This window comes from Ambystoma mexicanum, chromosome 1q (assembly GCF_040938575.1).
Source record: "Ambystoma mexicanum isolate Mex_15411 chromosome 1q, UKY_AmexF1_1, whole genome shotgun sequence".
Taxonomy (NCBI): domain Eukaryota; kingdom Metazoa; phylum Chordata; class Amphibia; order Caudata; family Ambystomatidae; genus Ambystoma; species Ambystoma mexicanum.
The window spans coordinates 1,031,824,092-1,031,841,292 of record NC_090922.1 but is presented as its reverse complement, the minus strand read 5'-3'; the positions used below and the strand labels follow the sequence as shown (position 1 = coordinate 1,031,841,292).

The window sequence follows — 17,201 nt, the reverse complement described above, 5'->3', positions numbered from 1 at the left end:
TATTAAACACACACAGCAAAACACGTGTAAGAGTGGAAAAAAAGGCTCACACTCTTACCAGGTGAAAACAATAAATCCTAGAAACCCAGCAAAGCTGCTAAGGTACTCAGTAGGTAAGGGAAATTAGCCATTCTGGAGAATTCACCCTAACAGACTCCATGGAGGGGATTGGCAGTATTTCCAGCACCGGTAATATTGGTGCCACAAATCCCGGCTGTTTTTTGCCAGTGGGGGCCTGGTTTACCGCCTGCTCTTTTCTGGAGGTAAATCAGTGTCCCCCAGTGGCAAACTTGTAGTTTGCCGGTCCGGGAACATTGCCGGTCATGGAATTACCAGCAATTTTCCTGGACCGGCAAACCTATAATAACCCCCTATATCAAGAAGTTGAGGACTTTGCAAAGAGATTTAGGATTGGTTACCATTTAGTGGCAAAGGTAATATAAAGAATAATGTTTATGATGTAGTTTACAGTATGATTAAAAAATCACATGAGCCTTTGTCTCTTCTTGTGAATTGTCAGGCAAGGGCCACCCAATCGCCTAGATTTTGAATGCTGTAACCTGTGGGTCAAAGAGACTCTTGGTGCCAGCATCAACAGTGCTGCTAAGAGGAGAGTCCGGACTGATGACATGGTGAAAAAGTAAACTTAGACCCTTTAACCGAGTCTTGGCCGCAGCACTCAATTGACCTTAGCTACCAGGTGGGTCTTAGTTACGTGTAACCTCTGTTGGCGTCCTCAAGTCTATAACATCCCTATTCTTCCCTTTAACTGTTGTTTCTTTCCATTCTTAATAGACATTAATGCCTCATTTCAAGTTCTGTGGTACAGTACAAAAGTGTCAGGAATTCCATAACCGCCACCTTGTTTGGCGGTAACGGAATTACTACTGTTTTTACTGCATTACGGAATGCTGGGTGTGATCTTGAAGTATCTTTCATTTTGTAGTAAAAAAATCGGCTGAGTTAAAGTGGCAGAATTACCACTTGTGATAAATCCAACAAAATCCCCAGGGAGTGATGTGGGCTCCACAAATGGCGATTAGCGCAGCACTAATACTGTTCGCGATGCTGTGGTAAACCCACTGGACTGAGTGGCGGTAACAGTAAACGAGGCTGACATTAATTTGGTGGATTTACCGCTGAATTACTACCAAACTCGTAATGGGGCCCTATATTCTTGATCACTATCCGATTCCGTTCATTTCCCTTCTCGCCTTTTTCTCGTTTTGAGTTGTACACTCAGCATAATTAAATAAATAAGTGTTCCATCCTTCTCCAATATTACTTTATGCTGCTTAATAGGTCTCCTAGTGGATGCTTCTAAAGCCCCAAGATTCTCATCTTCATCAAATCTTACTTCTCCTCCCTTGTTCAGCATCGTTTAGCTTTACTACATTCTTCAGGCTACTATTATCTAAAAAATATAACCAGTGATTCCCACTGTTTCTTACAACTCCCAGTAATTTTCCATGATTCCACCTGTATTCACACAAACGTTCCTAAATTCGTGAGACATAGTTTTGTATTCCTTTCCCAAGCTTTGCAGCGAACAGCTGCACCTATTCAGAGTTTATTCCTTTTTTCACAAAATAAACAAAGATTTTGAAAATAGGACTCTTCACATAATTCTACTAAAGAATGGCCTACTTTTTCCCGAGAATTTGCAGCTTCCCCGATCTTTGCTGTTTTCAATAGTAACCGATTGGTGCATTGTAATAAATCAGTAAGTAGGTTATTAATCAATACATTTGACTACTTGGGCATGTTCGGATTACAATTATCCTCAGTGCCATTTATAATTCTTTTTCCCCTTCCTTCTTTAAATCCCCAAAACCTCAATCCGGAGAAAAATTAAAGCAATCATGCCCTCTGCAAAACAATTCCGCATCAGACCACCTTTATCAGGGTAACTGTCTGATTCTAGTTTCACACTTGCAATCTCCACGCGATTTTCCTCTTTACCATTACTTTCAATGACGACATTGTGAGAATTGGACAAAAAAGAGTCGCAGTTCGATGTCAAGGGCAGGGGCATGTTCCGGCGGATGCACATATTGTGCAGCATGACACATGCCATGATGATCTTGGCCACCTTCTCATGCCTGTAGAGGAGTGCCCCACCCGACCGGCTGAGGCAGCGAAATCGTGCCTTCAACAGGCCAAAGGTCTGCTCGATGACCACACGGGTACAGGTATGGAAACGATTGTAGTCCTCCTTGTGCCTGTTCTGTGGGTTTCGGACAGGGGTGAAGAGCCACGGCTTCAAGAGATAGCCACTATCACCTGCATGAGAGGCAATAAAAGGTAAATGTTAGTCAATTCATGATGAACAGCTGTACTAGTCACACATGCCTGCAGTTTATAGCTGCCCACATGCACATGTTCATGGATGTATTTACGCCATCTTCAGCCCCTCAATGTGTCATGTGCCATGGACTAATGGTGTGGGTTGCATCTTCAAGATGATACATGGTGTGCACTGACGTCTTGTTGCACATGCATCGTGTACGCATACAGCTGTGTTCGTGTCAGAATTGTGATGTGTTGTGTTCTGTGAGATTTACTTAGAGGGAGCATTGGCAGTAGTCTGTGCATTATTGTGCAATCAGCGCTGATCATTCCCATGGTGACATGCAGCACTTCTGTGGATGTGGTGGCCCTGTGACAGACTGTGGATTCCCTAGTTGGTTCAGTTTAATGCACTCCCAGGGATGCTTGTCCTTTGTGGTGATATGCTGGAGACAGCAACATAGTGCATATGCACTGCATGGTGCAGGATGGCGTTACAGAGGGTGAGGGCCGCTGATGAGTGGTGCACATGTTGTGGGATGTGGGGTGGTTTCCTGTTAGTCATGTAGTGATAGGTGTCAACCTTACTTTATTCCTATGGAATTTGGGTGTCATGTACCGTTTGTGATGTTTTGGGTCACAGTGTTAGGTGATGTGCACATCATGCAGTCACATCAAATTTGGCAGCATGGTGGTGTGTGCATCTCTCCCATTTCAATACCATGTGCCAGTCATGCAACTTACCAAGCAGCCAGGCACGTCGTCCAGCATGTCGCTCCATGAAGCATTTTAGCGTGGAGTTCCGCAGGACCATAGAGTCATGAGTTGATCCGGGATATCAGGCACAACAATGTGTGATGATCCTGGTGGCGTTGCATACCATCTGCACATTGATGGAGTGGTATTGCCTGTGGTTGCGGTACACCACCTCCATGGCATGCAGGACCACGAACTCCACGTGGGTCCAGTCGAGGGAACCTACACAATTTGGCATGCCTGCCAGTGCATGGAAGCCAACTTTTGTATCAAATATCTCCTGGGGAGTCCGTGGTAGGGATATGTAGTCCCTTGTGTGCTTGAGGAGGGCATTCAGCACCTGATTCAGTAGCCGATAAAATAAGGGTTGTGATATGCAATGCATGTGCCCCACTGTGTGCTGGTAGGTGCCTGTGGCAAGGAAGTGGAGCACAGACACTGCCTTCAGTAGAGGAGGGATGGCGGTGCGTATTTCTATGAGGCTGACAATGTCGTCGTGTATCAGGTCCTCAATGGTGGTGATGGGGTCCCGGTCCAGACGGTACAGGGTGTGGATCTGCTCAGGGGTTACGTTGAAAGGACTGGCTCTGATGCAGGAAATTGGGGGCTGCCTACGTGGTAACGGTGGTTGCACTGGTGGGGCATGCTGGGCCTGTCTCACCCTCCTTCTCCTCCTGCATCTCCTCTGTGGTGCTGGCTGTTGTTGCTGTTGCTGCTGTTGTGGCAATGCAAGCATGTCATCCAGCTCCAGTAATGCTGCTACTATTGGAATCATCTTGGTCTGGGAGGGGGTGTGGTGTGTGGGTGTGCTCCTTTTGTAGTGGGCCAGACTCCATTGCCTCCACCTGTGCTGATTGTGTGCACCTGTGGCAGTGGGGATCACTGCACATGGCATTTTACGGTAGGTCTGCGATGCTGGTATTTATGGCATGTCGGTAACCACTTTTGACGCCTTCATGGAGCCGTTATTTGCATGTCCGTTTAACTTGTGATCTCCTACAGTTTACGGCATGCCGCTAATTCCGGCATGGTGGCCTGCATGCCCGCGCCCATGCCGCTATTAGAGACGCCGTAATTTACGATGACGCTATTAGCGGTCAGGCTGGTCAGAATAGTCCGTAGCGGTAATCGATGCTGGTAATCCTTTACCGGCATCGTTGTCCCTTAGCACCAACCTCGGAATGACCCCCTATGTGTTTTCCCTTCTCCCTGATCCATTTTGGATTTCTTTTTGTCAAGTTCTGAAACGATTTCCACGCTGTTTCCCATCTCGAGTAAAAATATTATTAGCACCCTGGTACAACGTGCCGGGGTACTAATAGCATTACAACTCTTGGAGGGGGGGCATTACTGGTCCAGTAATGTCACAAAGCTTACGTTAATGCCCTTGCTTCACTTGGGCTTGTAACTGACGCCCGGGGCATTACCAGACCGGTAATGTCCCCCCTCCTCAGGTTCTATTGCTTTGATGGCAGCTCAGTGAAGGTTGGATGAAGAGAGTGTTCTGAGAGTGCCAGTTGGGCCATTAGCTGGCATTCCTGAGGATGGCTGCTGGGGGTGCTCCTTAATTCATGTACCCAAAAGAGTAACTGCAATCTGTATCATACGTACAATAACGCTATATGGTTCTTCATCCTGGTTGTGCATCGTCTGTGCTCCTGACAGTAATAGAGCAAACTGCATTGTAGCAGAGTCTCTCCTGAACTGAAATCTGGGTTCAGCACCGGAAAAGAGTTGACCACGGCTTGTTGGTTTGTGAATCCCTCCCATGATTTAAAGATGCCGTTAAACCGTGTATTCCAAGGTTAGAGTAGATATTAGGTAAATTCCTATTTTTTTTTTTTTTACAGAGAATGACATTTCCCTCATACCCGGGATAATGTCTTTGGGGGGAAATTAGGAATCACCCTCTATTATTCACAGAAAACCAAAAAAGCAAAATGCGACAGCAGCAAATAAAAACGTTCACAGTATTTTCCTAGAAAGTTTCCAGAAGGGTCCACATACCTTCAAATCATTGAAAAAAGCAATAATTTTTAAATGTACTTATTGAAGCAACTCAAATTTGGAAAGTGTCAGCGCCAAAAAGGAAAAATTGCAAAGGGCAGGGTGCAAAATGCAATTGGCACAGTCAAATAACGCACTCTGTTTAAGAGAGAATTAGATTTAAATGCAAACATCACAATTAATACTGCAGCGTGCAGCGTGCAATCGGAATGGGTTCTGCAGCCGCTAAGTCATCATCAATTAAACAAAGCAAATTGTTATCATTAGTCTGCTGGTCCTTAGGCCCCGCCGGGGTCACTAGGCCAGTTCCACAGAAATCCACTTTTTGACCTTGTCTGCCTTGTGTGCTTCAAATAGTTTCTGAAGACACTTTACACTCTTTTATGCAGTACTTTACAAGCCTCTTTCAGTCCAACAAATACTTAATATGTGAAGTCGACTGCCTTCTTTTCTTGGGGCATTCCTGTCTCTTTGCTGCCCGTCTTGTTTCACCTCTGATATATTCCCCACTCTTCTGTCCATTATTTCCTCTTCATAATCTGTACCTTTCTTTCTGTGCCCAAACAGTATAAATAATAATAATAATAATAATAATAATAATAATAATAATAATAATAATAATAATAATAATAATAATAATAATAATAATAAAACAATAATAATAATATATGTGCTTAATAAAGCACTTCATTCCAGAAAGTGACGTTCTGTATAGATGCCCATTTTAGTTTTGGTTCTTTTCTTGCGCTCGTGCCACAATAGAGGAAAATATGTCAAATGAGCACAGACATGCTTCTATGGTCACTCCGGGCCGTTATTTGCCCAACACCACTTCCCAGCATTTCTGCCGCTTCTATGGTCACTGTGTGCCTACGTTTGCCCACCAGCACTTACCAGCATTTCTGTTGCTTCTATGGTCACTGTGGGCCTACGTTTGCCCACCAGCACTTACCAGCATTTCTGTCGCTTCTATGGTCACTGTGGGCCTACGTTTGCCCACCAGCACTTACCAGCATTTCTGTCGCTTCTATGGTCACTACGGGCCGTTGTTTGCCCAACACCACTTCCCAGCATTTCTGTCGCTTCTATGGCCACTGTGGGCCTACGTTTGCCCACCAGCACTTACCAGCATTCCTGTCGCTTCTATGGTCACTGTGGGCCTACGTTTGCCCACCAGCACTTACCAGCATTTCTGTCGCTTCTATGGTCACTGTGGGCCTACGTTTGCCCACCAGCACTTATCAGCATTTCTGTCGCTTCTATGGTCACTGTGGGCCTACGTTTGCCCACCACCACTTCCCAGCATTTCTGTCGCTTCTATGGTCACTCTGGGCCTACTTTTGCCCACCAGCACTTCCGCTGCTGACAGCTGGGCTAGTGAGCTCCATGTGGTAGTGAGACTAGAGGAAAGCTGCTCTCCATCATTCCTCCTCTCCTACAGTACAGCTTCCTTAATGGATGGGATTCTAGTGTGGGGGCAGGGGTATCACAGGAAAGCTGCCCACCAGTACCACTTTTGGCTACTGCAGTATGCTGGTAAGTGGAAGAACTGTGCAGTTTTGCTAATCCCTGCCCCACACAAGTTGCCTTCCCTGCCTCTATGCCCAGGACTGGCTGCCTGTGTGGGTGAGGCACCACCAATGCTGTTCTCTTCTTTACTGCCCCAGACTTGCCCAGACTGTATGCGCTTTAATATGGTCAAAGGGCTCATCTTTTGATGGCAAGACTTGTCAATGGGGCTAGTACCTAGGCTCTTCAATTATAATAGCGGCCAATTGGATGAGTACCTGCACCTTTCAAGGCAATGCCTGGCATTTTATAAGGACCATTGCAGGGAGAATAGCTAGGCTTCAAAAGCAATACCTGCCATTGGTGTGAGTGCCTGGAAACGTGATGGTAATACATTGCAATGATGTAAATATCAGGGCTTTTGGTGAAAATACCTGCCAATCGAGGAAGTACCTGGGCTTTTGATGATGATATCTGACAACAGTAAAGGTATCTTGACATTTGATGTCAAACCCTGGCAATAGTCTGAGTACTTAGACTATTGTTGGCAGTGCCTGGGTTAGACAGCAACACTTTGCTGCTATATGATGTGAGGACCAGAAAGAAGCATAGGAATACCTGGTTGGAAAATGTTGGTCAAACCTGGGCGTATGATGGCAATAGAGGGCAAAGTGTCTGAGACTATGAGATTAATCGGAAGACGCAATGACTACATATCTTTAGAGCTGGTGAGATAGTTAAGTGCTTGCCTCAGCTATCTGTTCATGACTTGAAGTCACAAGTTCGAATCCCGGCATTGCTGACTCAGTCCTTGATTCTACTGAGGTCAACTTGTTGAGTACTTTAAATCTGGTAAGCAAATTAGATCTTTTGTAACAGAACAAAGAAGCGAGTGGAATCCAGAGAAAAATGCTGTACACAACTGTTATTATTCTTATGTATTCGGCACCCCAGTTTGGGGCATTCAGTTGCTTTCAAATGTGCTTTCAAATGTTTCAGTCAACTCAGGTGTCTACTTTTTGGATGCACATACTTAAATTATCTTGTATTCTTCAATCTGTGAGGCACTCCACATGGATTAGACATGTTGCAGAAGTGGAACATGTTTTCGAAATTGTCTGAAAACATTCTGACATGAGTTGACGGAAAGAGTACGCTGAAGCAACTGACAACCCGGATTCAGTGGTGATCACCTAATGATCCAGGAGGATGAAGACAATTTGAATGCATTTTGCCAAATTATTCAGTTGTTGACATTCACAGTAAGACTGACTTGCTGCCTGGTAAGTGGATCTGGGGATTTCATGTGTCCCATCCTCTCCCGACATTCAAAGATTTGTGGGAAAAAAGATGAAGCACGTGATTTACGGAACCGTAACTGAGGCGCTATTGGAAGATGTGATGGCGTCTGCTCCAGTGATTATTGTAGTTGACTATCTTGAAGTGTTTATGATCTTTGAGAAATTAAGATTATGATTTACATACATCATTGTTTTCCTTAACTACATTGCAGGACATGAGATGGCGGCCAAGATGGCTGAAATGTAGTGAATTGTTCACTGTGCTATTGTGGTACGGCCGCTGAAATCTCATGAAAGTCAACCCTCATGAAATATTGACAGAATGTTTGAATAGCATCCCAATACGTGTACCAGACAAATGTGAAAATGGTGAAATGGAAATGGAAAGGGGAGCAAGATGACAATCTTGTTCACCCATTGGGGATGGTGTCCCAGCATTAAATAGTCAGTGCTGTAGTTTCTGTCTCATTACAACTATGATAGCAATGCCTGGCAGATATGCATACAGATATGCATACATTAGGTTAACCTATATATTCTGCCATTGGTTATTTGTATAATGAGGGGAGAACAGGAGGTGTGCCTGACTGTCTTCATGCATAATCAGTGTGTGTATTCCTTTATATGTTTCACTATCTTGAATGTTTGCTTAATGAGGTAAGTGACTACAGATGTGTTGCGGGGATCCCAGAATATTAGCCAAACAAGCAAGGCAGAAGAAGAGAGGGAACCCTGGCATTCATTGAACGCGCAATTTAAATGTGTATTGGACACCCAACGTTTAGTTCTTCCTCTGTACTGTGTCAGTATTTGTTTCTTTCTAACCTGCTCTAATCATATCTCTGGTGAGGAGGCTGACAACCAGGTGGATCCAGCGCACCTAATAAGCTACTTGCATGTATATGTTTGTTTGTTTGCTGTCAGGTGGCTTAGGAACTGAATATCCTGTTTTGCTGTGGTAAAAGAAGGATGCTATGTTAGAAAACATGTTTTCATTAATCCTGTGCCGACCAAAAATGCCAGCACAGGCCATATAAAGCACATGTTCGTGATGCATGTGCTCCCAAGATATGCCATCTTTATCACAATTAAACACTTTAACAATCTTGTGCCCACAATATATGCCATATTTGCTACAGTACAACACATGTTCATCCTGGCTGTGCCATATATATGTCACATTGTTCTGTAAAAACATACCTGTGCTCTTTGCCCAAAAGATATGCCAGCATTGCCCTTAAGCCCTTAAGAACATTTTCATGAAGCATGTGACAAGTTTATACAAGCATTGTCCTGGAAAGAAATGTTGTGTTGCTTGCACAGTGTGCTCAGTATTTGCCAGCATGCCACCAAAGAAGATATTCATATTTGTGGTGATCTCTGCAAAGCACACATGCATGTGCGCGTACACACACACACACACACACACACACACACACACACACACACACACACACACACACACGTGCACACACACACACACACACACACACACATGCTCACACATTTAAACTCTCGCACATGCACATACACTCTCGCTGCATAACATTTGCAGCAACCACACACACAAATACTTTTTTCTTTCTTTTTTAAAAAAATGCATCTATCTACATTGTTTTGGTATTTTCTCACCATCAGGTCAGTGCTCGAATGGCCAAGGTAAGGCACTAGAATGTGGAAGATGCAAATATGCGTGGAGCAAAGAGGAGGAAAGGGGGAAATCTGAAAAAGATATTGGTTTCCAGGTAGCTTAAGTTGTGGAGCAAATGGCACCTGTGTGCGGTCACTGTTTGGAACCCCCTACTCCAGCTGAACATGGAAGTGATCTATCTATGTGATACATCTTGGCCTGCACCGGACCCCATTGTGCGTTAGGAAGGCATGGCACATCTTTCCAATTTTGAGCAAAGGAAAGCTTATCACATATACTTTTGCCTGCATTGCATTTTCCAAGACCGCATGGGGCCATGCCCTTTTGCCGTCGAGATCTCTGTCTCGTCCATATCTACAATTTACAGTGCACGGTGATAGGCCCACAATCAAAGGACCAAGCTTGGCTAAGCAGGTGGCAAGAGAAAAGGACCAGAATATGATGGGGTGCCTAGTGGGATGGCTGCCCACCTGATACCTGTACCTTTGATCCAGACCCAGTGCAGCCTGTCAGCTCAGGAAACTGAATGTGAGGCTATATTTATCCTCAAAAATTGATTGATGAAATATGGGGGAACATAGTCACCTTGTTTGCAGGAAAAATTCAAAGAAAGGGATTAGCCTTTTTAATTTGGGCAATTACGTGGCGCTGAAAGCGTTAACTTTAAGCCAAAACTATTGTCATTAAAATAAGAGCTTTAACATAAGAGCTTCAAATACAGGCTTTGTATGAGGGTTCTTTAAAGCTTTTCCAATGGAGATGGCATTTGAGGAGGGATACACAGTTGTTAGGTTATTGAATCCATCCCATGTGCTGCCCTTAGCCATGCTTATAATTCCTATGGCTAATCTCACCCATTCCTGCCCACCTGGGAATTCTTTGAGCTCTTTGAACTCTTTCATGGAGGCAGCAATCTTGGATGATTGTCTCTAAGGAAACTCTCTGGAAACTATAATAGCTAAAGTAATTCACAATACTTTTGACAGCAGTAATTATTTAAATCCTTTCTGTGTTTCATTTCCTTTTTTTTTTTTAATAAACTTTGGCTTTTGCTCATCCTTTTTAAATCAGTTTTAATACTTTATAAATGTCTTACAACACAAAATCGGCAATGTTGTGATACATGTCATGTAGTCCTCGAACCCTTACTTGCTCAATGTTTGCCTCTGTTAGCTGAGAAGGGCCATGCAGATGCTTGCCCTCCATAGACCCGCCATCCGATTGGTTGTGCTCTGCTTCACATACACATTTTCTGGCTCACCTCACCTCTATTTATGTCCTTCGATGCATTCCCTTTCCGTTTCTTTCCTTCCCCGCCGCTTTTAAACCAACTGTAAAGTGTTCAAATAAGAAACTTCCAATAAGACATGAAACCCCACAGTGCTCACGTCAGAGAGGATCTCAGGGTGTTTAGACATGAGATCCTCTCCGACGTGAGCACTGTCCTCTGTGTGTTTTCAGGATTTTGCTCACATTCAGAATTTCTAAGTCCCCGCTGCCGGCATGCGCCGCGTTGCTGACAGCGTGGAGCAAGAAATCCAAAGTGCGAATTAAATCACATGAACACACAGAGGACAGTGCTCACATGAGCAATGTCCTCTATGTGTTCATAGGATTTTGTTTGCTCTTTGGTTTCTAGCTCCCGGCTGCCGGCAACGTGGCGCATGCCAGCATTGAGGAGCTAGAAATCTGAGCTGTGAGCAAAGTCCCACAAACACACAGAGGACAGTGCTCACGGATACTGAGCACTGTCCTCTGTGTTCACAGGATTTTGCACACAAATCACATTGCAAAATGAAATGACAAATATATAAATACTTATTTGTAGCAAAAATAGTATGACAGTAACTTTCTTTTCCCAATTTGGAATAGAAGAATACAAGTATATGAATGCAAAATTATGTCAGCCTAATAGCATCTTCTATGCATTATGCAGCCTTTCAATCAAGTCATAAAGACACACAAAAACAAAACTGTGTGGCAATGCTATCTGTTAGTATTCATTATGGGCCTGATTTGAAAAATGGGTTCTCAATTGGAAAATCAATGTCAATCCTTCCAGAATAAATTAGCTGCTGGTAGAAGTACCTCCTTGCCACTTGGGAACTGTCATTTAAACATTCCACCTGCTTGAGAAATATTAAGCAAGCATTTCTTTTGGTTTAGGGAAGTTTCAACCTTGCTAGGTGGCTCCCCTTTTCTTGGCAAGCGAGTCTGTCAGCTATAGCAGCTTATCACCTGTTCTGAAGATCAAATACCACTTAACAGAGATGCAAGGTGTGGTTGGTGAGTATTGCAGGTAGGACAGGGCAGACCCCGGGACATGTTTGCAAGTTATGCTTGATTTTGTGTATCATAGATTAGCCACCTAATTGATTGAAACATAATAGAGCTTAAATGTTCATCTTCCACTCGCCACCCAGTGAGCAAGGTGTGTCCCCCCCCAGGTGACTCTGAGAACCTGAGGAAGACATGATGTTGAACTCTTGTTGTGTCTTCACCTGAAGACACAGGAGACCTGAACTCTCCTCCAATACCCTCCATTGGACAGTGGAACAGAATGTGAGTAAATGTGCAGGCTCAGCTCCCGGAAAGTAGTCAAGCAAAGGTGGTTACTTGGCCATTCTGTGATGAAGTTGGGCTTTATGCCAGTTACCTGCACTAACAGACTGCAGTGAGATTGCACACGTTCCATGCTCCACCCCCCAATCTTATTGGCTCGCTTGTGCAGCAGTGATGTCTGGTGTAGTGCTTTCCTGTAAGGGGCACTCTTGAAGCAGGTGCTACATGCATCTTGTTTTCTCCTTGCTTGGCAGGAGAACACTGAACATCTCAGGGTTGCTTTTGCTCCAGACAGCTGCTGTCGCTGGCCAATCTGGAGGCTTGCCCCTGACAGAAATGCCCCACACAATCTCTGCACCTTCGCTGCTGCTCCAAGGCTGCACCCCGATAAGTGGACATACATAGATTAAGGACAACCAACATCGGACATTTGTAAGTGCATGTAGACAGTACGGCCAGCTGCTCTTAGGGTGTGTTCATGATGAGTGAAGTGCTAGAGTGGAGGCAGAGGAAATGAGGGACAGAGGCAGGTTAGAGAGGAGGGAAAAATGTTAGCTTTGCTAGCTAGGTTAGATGGCTGGGTTCAGCGAATGCTGCTGACTGAGCACAGAATGCAATCTATAGGTCACATGTTTGAATCTCATGGAGGTGGAATCAGGATTTCATCCGTCTGTGATTGACCAGAAATAGGACAATCACGTTTAGGAATATTTTTTTTTCTTGTTAGTAGCGCACAGCTGAAACCTATGTTTTTCTTGCAGGCGCAGTGGCAAACACTCTTTTGGTTGCTAGCTTATCTTGCAACCAAGCAGAGCCCAGAACTGACTACTTGAAGTTGCGGGCGCTTCCGCTTTGGTGCATTTTGGTGCATCTCTTCGGATTGTGTAAGTACCATATGTTGGAGACGACACAAAGCTTGTAGGTGTTTGGTTATCTGCCCACCCATTGATTGACCATGTGTGTAAAGTAGTAGGCATTTTGCAGGCACTGCTATTAGATGCCCACAAAAGCCCAAACATTTGACATTGCCAATGCGTGCTTTCTCTCTGACGGCAGCAAGCAACATACTACCAAACAAAGGTAAATGAACAATATATACATCTGTGGTAGCGATGCAACTCTATTCTGCGATATAGTACCTACTGTTAGTTATTACTGTGATGGGCCTGAGCACAGTGCTGAAAATCTTGCAACAGAATAACACTGCTGCTGCTGTTTCACGAGGAGGCCTCATTGGGGAATAATGCTGGAGCTTGCTTTTATTTGTGGAACTCAGCCCTCCCTCTGGCTAAAGCAGACCCTGCATGCTTCACTCAGTGGTGCACGACCAACTGCTTTGCTGTTTACCTTCACTCGTTGACTCCATCCTGGAGGCCGTGTTCACTGTGTCTCCAAACAGGCAGTACCGGGGCATTTTCGTTCCAACAACTCCCGCGACCACAGGGCCTTGAAAATAGAAGGGAAAAAAAACACATTGCGTCAAAAAATATGCATAACCGAACACTCTGTTTTATGGCCGGTGTTTTGTTCCACTCAAGCTGTTTCTTTTTCCCATATGCTTCAATGCACGTGCTTACTGCTGCGATATTCATTGTTAACTGCGCACTTCTGATTAGTTGATCTCCACTAATAGGAAGGACCAGAACCAGTGGTTGAAGTGGGCAGGAGCAGTTGGCAGAGGTGCTCCTCTACTTTTTTTATTACGTTTTACTGTTCCCAAACTTTTATTTTAAAAAGAAACCATTACGGAATGGCTTCAATTCAAAACAAGCATTGGCAATGCCAATAGTTGTGGCGTTTACTGAGTTTGCGTGTTGTATTTATAGGCACTCGTGTGCAAGGAGAAGAGTGCAAAGTTTTAAAGAAGGATATGATAAGGGGTTGCAGAACGAGAAGGGGAATAGTGCAGGAGAGGAAGCTATTGGTAGAGGGTGCCATAGATGATGAGCAAGAGGAAATATGAGCAAGAAAGGGTCACAGCGAGTGGGTAAGAAATAAAGAGAGCGTGAGAGGTCGGATGAGAGGGGATAGTGGGTGGGGGTAATCTGGATGCAGGAATAGAGGGGGTACAGTGGGGTAAGGCATGTGAAGAAAAAAGGGTGCAGGGTGAAGCACCATGTTTTAACATCCCACCCTTGTACAATAACCAGATTTTGGTGTCAGGTGTGGGCATAACGCTTTTAATAATTTAGCATTTATATAACTCTATGAACCCTCAGGCAACTGAGCGCTTCTTATTATTACCCACGGTGTGTGGGTGTGTGGTGCTCATTTATCATGTGCGTAATTTTAGGGGGGGACCGGGGTGTTTGTCCCCCCCCAACTTTCATGGCATACCATTTTGTCCCCATTCATTTGACTAGGGCACCTTTTCTTCAGATGTCATGTCCCCCCCAACATTTTCAGCAAAGTTACTCCACTGTCATTTATCGACCTCGAAGGATGAAAGGCTGAGTTTGGCTCTGTCGGGATTCGAACCTACGTTGGAAGGCTCTGCACGAATGTCAAAGCGAGCGCTCTTCTCGCTGTGCTATCTGACCCGCTTTTACCGGAAGTGACCTTTACGTAGGTGCCTTGTCCACAGTAGTTGAATCTGTAATTAGCACAAAGCCTTCTGCTGGGCCCCTGCACTACAAAAACCTGCCTTGCCGCTCGTGCTGCACCGAACAACTGCCCATTCCGTGAAACGCTCAGCAGAGCTCGCCAGCTCACCAGTACCAGGTTTACAACTCCAATTAAGTAATTCATTCTCAGAAGACTGCTCTGAAAAAACACTGGTAGGCACTTCAAGTTCAAAATTTGATGGTAAGGCTTAATTAAAGCAAGCTCAAAGAGTTCACATGCAGAGGTGTTGTGCTGGCAGCGAGGGGTTGGAAATGGGTGGGAATGGCCATAGGGATTAGCATGGCCATGAGCAGTCAAAGGGTGGGCAAATAACCAAACAGCACCTAATTGTCTAGAAAAAACTGCAGTGTTGATAAGTGTTCGCAAATTATTCCCAAGGGCGCAAAACCCCAGTACTGAACATTCATGTTTCAGCACCATTAAAATGCGCCAGATTTAAACATTTTCAAACGATTCTGTTTAAGTGAAATCTTCCTCGCAAGTTTCCATTTACACGGCCTCGGGTTAAATCTGGGACCTGACATGCAGCCACCACTCCCATTTCTTTCTTGACGGACTCTGTCCTCAACATACAAGTCTCTGATAAATATAAATATCAGTAGCTGTATTGATCAGCCATGACTGGTACAATATCTGAATATCAATTAGAAGCACCTCTGCATTGTTCCATTAACGTAGCAAACGGCGTGGTGCCTTAATGCAGGCGGCAAGGCTCCAGCATGAGCGAAAATAAGGCATTTATAGTTAACAATCTTTAGTGATACCTTGACACCTTGTCTCCGCAGACAACATGAGAATGCGCAAATACGTATGTAGCACACGATGATGTATGAAATATTTTTTTATTTACAACTATGTGATGTGTCCAAGGAGCGGCATCTGAAAGTGTCCCCTTGAGAGCCATTTCCCGCCTTCACCGGAATTCTGAATAAATTACATCTTGAATACCTCAACTACCTGGCAGTAAATAACTCATAGCTTTGTCAACTGTTTTTCGTGCGTGACACCACGGCCACCCCATTCCCTTGCAGTTGGGAAGCAGGTGAGCGAGTCCTATGAATAGTTTGCAATTTTACATTTTTCAAGAATTGCATAAACGTTCATGCGCTCTGCGGAACGGAAGGAAGGCGTATGGATTGGCAAGCGGCGTGGTCTTGGTTTTCTTTGCTGTAACCGTGAAGGGTCGGTCAATAATGAAGGGTTGGGAAAATTACCGCGTGGTTTGCCTTCTGGTTTCTTAATGAGATATATGAGCGCCTGGAGACCAACTCCGTTGGTGACCGCGCTATATAAATACCTTTAACATTAACATTAACATACTTCAGTCTTTCTGCACGTGAAGGAAATCACGGGTGCCCTCGTCGAGCCAGTATAAACTGTGATTATTGACACAGCAACCTTTAGCAATTATTTGGCTTCCTGTAAATGAACACCTTGCCAGTAAAAACAGATAGCTGTGTTCATTTACCATGGCTGCTATATCCCACTTGGGGAAGCCGTGAGCGGGACGAAGTAAAGTTGGCTTCAAGTGGCCTGTCCCTGATATCATGTTCCCAATGCCACCCCGGAGCGTAATAGTACTCCTTACCTTAACATGCGCAGACCCACCGGGTCTTCCAGCACGGGCCGTGCACCAAAGGGCAGCGGGCATGCGACTGGTGCTCATTGCTCGTATCCTGTGTGCTCTGACGTCACGCACGAAAGACAACCCATGCTGCAGCCGCGCTGTTGCCATGGGTCCGACGTCCATCTTTCCACCATGCCGTTTTATCCGCGTTATGTTTTCTTCTGCAGCAAGCTTCTATATGTCTGCGGGTTTCTGCGTATGTAAATTCACTTCCTCTCTCCTCACTTATTTCTTTGGTGCACATGATTTCTTCGCCTTCGATTACATGGTTTTCTTATCACTCCAGTTACATCTTTATCCTTTAAGTATGTGCATATTGTTTCAGCGCGTCTTCATGTCTTTCTTTCATGACGTCACTCTGCCCTTGGCCGATTTCATTTATAGTTAGTTCTTCGATGTCCAATGGTGTGTGCAGGGACATCCTTCCACCATTTCGGTGTGGGGGCACCTTCGATATGGTTGTCTCCATGATTAGTAGTTCTTTTTCACTTCTTCCCATATAGCAATTGGTATATTTCTGTCTTTCTGGACAACTAGTGTCGAGCCTGCCAGTAGTCTTATTTGGTGCACAAATCCTTTAAGACATTCAAAATATCATGACTATCCTGTTTTATTTGCCTGTCACATTTGCATGTAGAAACAGATCCCTCTGTATTGGGATCTAGTTGTATTCCCATTCCCTTCTGGTGTGACCAACTGAGAAGTGGAACAGCCCCTTTTCATGAAATGCACACCTTTCCTTTGCAATCTTTGAATCTTTGTTCAGCCCAGAACCATGAGTGCCATATGCTCGCCTCCATAACCTACAGGATTGATATCTATTTTGTTAAGAGCCACTTTGTTCTTAAACATTTTCCTGAACATTTTTATCTGC

The 17,201-nt window shown here is 44.6% G+C and overlaps 1 protein-coding gene across 1 annotated transcript in view; it reads right to left on the bottom strand.

Moving 5' to 3' along the window:
• LOC138559946 (atrial natriuretic peptide receptor 1-like) overlaps positions 1-17,201 on the bottom strand; it is a 556,750-nt gene that overhangs the window by 209,009 nt on the left and 330,540 nt on the right. Inside the window, exon 10 of the mRNA XM_069642743.1 lies at positions 13,423-13,521. Coding sequence (XP_069498844.1) covers positions 13,423-13,521 — 99 coding nt within the window. The remainder of the gene's footprint in view (positions 1-13,422; positions 13,522-17,201) is intronic.